The 6,283-nt window shown below is 38.2% G+C and overlaps 1 protein-coding gene across 1 annotated transcript; it reads right to left on the reverse strand.

The window, feature by feature from the left end:
* Positions 1-4,632: 4,632 nt before the first annotated feature.
* LOC132273714 (uncharacterized) lies at positions 4,633-5,508 on the reverse strand. The gene has a single exon (XM_059774763.1). The coding sequence runs from the start codon at positions 5,506-5,508 to the stop codon at positions 4,633-4,635; it is 876 nt and encodes a 291-aa protein (XP_059630746.1).
* Positions 5,509-6,283: the final 775 nt, after the last annotated feature.

The raw sequence follows: 6,283 nt of genomic DNA on the forward strand, positions 1-6,283 counted from the left end.
AGCTTTATGTGCATTCACCATTTAAATTAGGGCTTGATAATCCTTGGCTTAGTAAGCATGTTCTAAGCTACATTTTAGTTTAGGTAGTTGATCATGTGAACCTTTGATGGTTTATTCTTGCCTTTCTAATTAAATGAACTTCTTAAGGATATTATAGAAACCTAGTATTGTTATGTATCATGACTATCATATATGTTGTTTTCCCCTTAAATTAATCTTAACCTAGCATGTGTAGAGGGATGGAGGTGGATTCATTTCCCTAGCCTTCTTTACTTGTACTCACTCCCTTGAATTCTTGCAATTTACTGTTTTATGCACTTTTAATTTCCTAGCTTAAGTGACATCCAACAAAACCTCTATACACCCTTCATCATTCTAAGAATGATTCTAGACATTTAGGTTGTATTAGACTAGCGTAGTCCCTGTGGTTCGACTTACCCGACCAATAGCCCTATTTTACAATGATTCGTGCTATTGCGAAGGTTGATGTTAATTGACCAACCGATCATTAACTCATGTATTTGACATTGATAGTATGTTTAAAGCATGACTTTTGACTTATAATGGATTTATGAGTTATGTTTCAATATTGGATTATATTGTTATAGCGCGTAACGAATCGCGCTCTGAAGATTCGACATGTGATGTTATTATAGTGCGTAACGAATCGCGCTCTGAAAATTCGACATTGTCATCCTATAGTAGTTGTGGATTTAGAGCATGTGTTGTGTGGTTTCACCCTACTTGTGCATGGAGGTAGTTTCGTGTACTATTTAATACGTATATAAGTTGTAAACTTATCTATTTATTTTGGAACCACTTAGGACATTTCATGATGGCTAGGGTTTGGCTCTAGTACGGGAACAAGAGTCCTCTAAGTCAAAAGTTCACGCGTTGGGTAGGCTGCTTGGGGGTTAGTAGCTCCAAATTAGCCTAGAAAAGTTCGCGCGTTGGGTAGGCTACTTGGGGGTTAGTACCTCCAAATTAGCCTAGAAAAGTTCGCGCATTGGGTAGGCTACCTGGGGGTTAGTAGCTCCAAATTAGCCCTGTATCGGTCTCATCCGACTAATGTCCAAGTCTTCCACTATTTGTTTTCGCATTCAATTCCAAGTTATCAATCATGTTTATATTGTGACTGTGGTTTTGGTTATTGGCTATTTGATGTTGTTAAGTACATCCATACTAAATTGCTATATTTAGTTGATTTAGCATTTAGATTTCAAGTTGATAACTTTGAGAATCTATATCTAGTTGCTTTGTGTAAGCATGTTTCTATCTGGTTGCTTTGTGTAAGCATGTTTCTAACTAGTTGCTTTGTGTAAGCATGTTATATCTTGTTGCTATGTGTAGCATGCTCTTGTGTTGTTGAAATTGCATAAAGGATGTATTTTATGCTAGAAATGATCTTAGGTAGCTAGGATGCTCCCTGAGTTTCACCTTTGACATAGACGTTAGGTGGAATGAACCACAATAATTAAATCATGTACACTTGTAAAACGTAGGTCGATGCATGCTCATTTCCTATGAGTAGCTTTATGTTACTCACCCATACGATACTGGGGCATATTTCAGGTACATGATACAAGATTGGAGATTGTAATTGCTTGGGTGATTTGCTGAGTTGAGCTTCTTTAGAAGCATTCTTGTTCACATGCAAGTGTTAGCATGTTCATGATTTGTCTATGAAATGTAATTTTTCTAACTTGGAGGTTTGACATGTCAAATGTTATAAATGTATTGTAATGAGGCCATAGGCCATTGTAGCACATCTATTTTATCATATTACATACACTTGCATGCTCACTTTGGCAAACAATACATTCCTTGATAAAACAAAAACTCTAAGTAGCATTTTTAGGGAGTTTTACCCTATTCTGTTCCAAGGGCATTTCGGGTATTTCACAATGTGTTTTTTTTATTTTTCCACATGAGTCACGTAGAAAACTCAATTTTGAGGGGGGTTTTTTCTTTGTGTTTTTCCAGAAAACATCATCTTGGCCCTCAAAAATCAATATTTTTTCCTAAAAATCCTTGCTGCCAGGTTTTTGCAAATTTTTAGTACAAATGTAGTTGGTCCTATTCATCGACTTTTTTTTGAAAATCGTCACGACCGATTCGAAACTTCCAGAGGTCTTGTGGGTGTATTTTAAGATTGCATTTTCAATTTAGGCAATTTAAAAACCTCCCGAAGCCCTATTTCCAAAACTTGGGCAGTAGCTCGGATTTTTTTTTTCCTCTTGACCTGATTTTCTTGGGGGCATTCTGGGCATTTTACAATGTATTTTTTTTGTTTCCGTCTGTGATCGGGGTAGGAAACTTGATTTTAGGGGGGGTTTATTTTTTGAGTTTTTCCAAAAAGGTCCGTTTAGATGCCCGTTTTTACTCTCAGTTGCAACAGTGGTGGGTTGTCCTCGTCGGGCCGCCACGACATCATTTTTTATTTTGACCTTTTTTCCCCATCCGGACTCCAAATTGAGTAAACTTTTTTTTGAACTTGACTAATTTGTCATTGTCTTTCCAGCGGTGTACTTGATAGCACCTGAATCCACTTTTTGCAAAATGACCATTTTGCCCCTAGGTTCCTTTTTGTTCGTAATTGAAACGTCACTAACACATTTGTTTTCCTTTGGATTCCGTGACCTCATTGAGGGTCACATTAGTGTCTTAGCGACATATGGTATCTTTAGAGACCGTTGTTTCACCTTTCGCTTCCGCATTTCGGATCCGTTATCGGGTCATCTTTTGGTCATCACTGACGCACCGAGTTCACAAAACTTTGGCCGTCACATTATTAAGCTCGACTTTCTAAAGCCTTCAATAAGAAAGTTCGACCTCGGTCATTCAAAGTTCGAGACTTAGTTTTAGCTGTTCGAAGACCAATTATCATGAATCACAAGGGAAATAAATTTGTATCCTAATGGGATGGACCATATGTTGTTTATGAAGTTTATACTAACGGCGCATATCTCATTATTGATGAAGATGGAGTAAGAGTGGGGCTTATTAATGGCAAGTTCCTGAAGCGCTACTACCCATGAAGACCATGCTCCTGATCGTACGAGCTTAAACTGCATTATGCTCCTGGCCCGCATAAGCTAAAACTGTGTATGGCCCAAAAAAAAAAAAAAAAAAAAAAAAAAAAAAAAAAAAAAGAAGAACATGGAGATAATAAATCATTTGTTTTATTGTTGAGATTCAAAGTTACAACTTTTGGGGTTGCATATATAATGATCAATATTAAAATTCCATAGCTATGATTTCGTCATGTTCTTGCCATAATATCTCTTCTAGTTGCTTCACTACTTTAAGATCGTGATTAGAGATCACATTAGCTTCTTCCACTGATTTTCGATCTTCCCAAAGTTTGGTGATGGCTTCCTTCTTCTGAGATAACTGTGCATCCGTCGTTGATATGAGGACTTTAAAGCCCCTTAGTCTCTTCGCTGGCTTGTTGCAACTCCTTCACTAACTTGGCTTCTTTAACTTCGGCTTCACTCAAACTAGACCGAAGTGATTGTATACGCTTAGCACCATCATCCTCCAAAGACCTAGCGTTGGTGAGCTGTGTATCAATATTAGCCAATCGTTGGGATTGAGAGTCTGAAGTCATCATACAAGCATAAGAAGAAGATGTAGCAACATAATTAGCCACATTAGTCATATACGAATCAATTCGCCTCTTCAAAGCTGAATGGTCTTCAGGGAGTTTTGCGAGTCCTTCATAAAGTGTTTGAAGTTTAGGTGCTCGAGACGATATTTTGTCAGTAGGAGTATCCCGTATAATACTCTTTATGAAATCAATAAAGCATAAAGCGGCACGACGATGAACATCAAGAACGATTTCTTCTGCATTGAAAATTGACATTTCGGAAGGGGCAATATGATGCAAGGGTGGACCCTGTTCTCTTATAGGTAAAGAAGGAATAGCTACATGATCTGTACCAACATTTTCAACCACCTCCATAGTTTGACTAGTCACTTCAGCAATCCCCAAAACATCCGAGTGTTGAATAGCTCTGCTTCTTTGTAGTGAAACGTCTGCATCTTTTCCTATCGCAGTGGCCAATGCTAAGGCAGACGGTCCATAAATAGATTCTTCACTACATGTTGGATTAGCAACAAAGACGACATCTTCCCCGAGAAATCCCTCGTTGCCTTGTGACTATTAAGAAAAAAACATGATGGTAATTCGCAGTTAAAAAAAAAAAAAAAAAAAAAAAAAGAAAGAAAAGAAAAAAAGAGAAGAAGTACCTGTATAGGTTGTGAACTGCTAGGTACCCCAGTAAAAAATCGATCAAGAAAAGTGGCAATACATTCCTGTACTGGATCAAGTCTTATCTTATCAGTGGCATGCTTCCAGTTACGATTCTCATCGCAAGCTTTCACATCCTCATCTGAATCCATTGCTAACTGACGATGGCGACGGTCATTGATTAATGGTGGAACATCTTCTGCTGTTTGGTGATGACTATTAGACGCCCCAATAACACCACAAGTATTATGAGATTTGGGGGGTGACCCTTGCACTGGCTTTGATGAGAGGTTTGACTTCAGCCCTTTAATTAAAACCTTCATGATTTTAGTTGGTTTCTTTGGTGAGGAAATCGTGCGTTTAGGTTGCTTTGAGGTAGTTTATTCCTGTGTAAATGGATCAATATATACGCTAGACCACCATTTAGCATATGCTTTGGTAACTGAGGACTTCTGGTGGCTGGAGGTTGAGGGAAACAACGCATCACAACCAGAAGAATAATGAACGGATGATTTCCAATGCTTTAAAAACTCCTTTAAGGTGCAACTACGAAAGTCATTCTTTAATTTTCCAGGAATATCTTGGTGGTACCCAAATTGTCGGCTAAATCTTTGTGGATTATACGGCTCAATGATGAGACAGTCATTTTGGTGCAATGTCAAATAACATGATCGAAGACTGATTAGGGTGTCAGAGTCAGCCTTTATCATCTCACCATTATTCACAATGAGTCGCTGTTTTGAAGATCTTTTAGCCATACGAGTTAAGTTTATTCCTTTACATAATTTGAATAAATTTTGTGCTTCAAAATCGTCAAAAAATCTTGCTCCTCCTTCGCCTGCATATAATGTCATTCTAGGCCAATAGTTGATATTAGGAGCGGTGAAATTAGTTCTAAAATATTCACTTAACCAGCCGAATACATAGTGTATAGGAAATATTACAGAGCAGCTTCCAGGAACTGGTGAGGAAATAATTTCATTTAAGCCTCTATAAATACTGGCCAAAACCGGGATGGAAAGACAAATATTGCAGCCATCTGCTAACATGCTCGCAACCTTGAAAGTCCCAGGACGAATCATGTTGCCAGGGTGTGCGGGAAAGGCAAATTTACAGAGCCAACATGCTAAAAAAACAACTAGATAAGTGGTGTCTCTCGATGCTTCATCTACACCAAGGTTGATAAATACTTCCTTCTCTCTTATGGACATCGGCCGGACAGGAGGGATCACACCAGATGGGTTTTGAGTCCTCATAGGGCGATGAACTTTATTTTTTGTTGTTCTCTTTGAAGGTTTGACATGTCTTGATGCACCTTTAAACCATAAATTAATCCAGTCAGATATCTTTACGTTCTGATCTCCTTTATACTTCTTGGAAAGTCCGTGGAAGGCCAAAAATAGGTGTTGACAACTCAAGGGGAGAGAATTTTTGTTGTTGCCAGCTCTTGAGAGTTCATCTGCGCAAGGAATAACTTCATCATAAATTGTTCCGGGGTACATAAAGTCAGAATTCAGAAATCTAGAATTCCAGAGAGAAATACAGAAACTCTCATCCCCAACATCCAAACCCAAAAGCGAAGAACACCATGCACATCAAATCGTGCCGTTCTTCATCAAATTCCATGGTGATCAACAACAAGCACAGCCAAAAACGTGTCGTTCTTCATCAAATTCCACAGTGATCAACAATAAGCACAGCCAAAGACGTGCCGTTTTTCATCAAATTCCATGGTGATCAACAACAAGCACAGCCAAAGACATGCCGTTCTTCATCAAATTCCACGGTGATTTAAGATCAAGCTCGTACAGCCCTTGAATTCAACCAACCAACAAAAAAAAGGTCAGAGGACCAGTTCTTTCTTTTGTAAAGAATATTACAGAGGATTGTACCCCATCTATCAAAATTAATAAAATTATATTATTTGCTCCATATTTTGTTTCTATTGCAGACTTACAAAATTTGTGTGTACAAGGATATATTAGATGTGTTGCGTAACCATGTGATGATCTTTTGATTGTTACTGTCCCA

Source organism: Cornus florida, unplaced genomic scaffold, assembly GCF_030987335.1.
Source record: "Cornus florida cultivar Cherokee Brave unplaced genomic scaffold, ASM3098733v1 CherokeeBrave_3.0.0_Hap2_Chr01, whole genome shotgun sequence".
Lineage (NCBI taxonomy): Eukaryota > Viridiplantae > Streptophyta > Magnoliopsida > Cornales > Cornaceae > Cornus > Cornus florida.

Coding starts and splice junctions, on each gene's coding strand:
- LOC132273714 (XM_059774763.1), bottom strand. CDS start 5,508: ATGAGGACTCAAAACCCATCTGGTGTGATCCCTCCTGTCCGGCCGATG.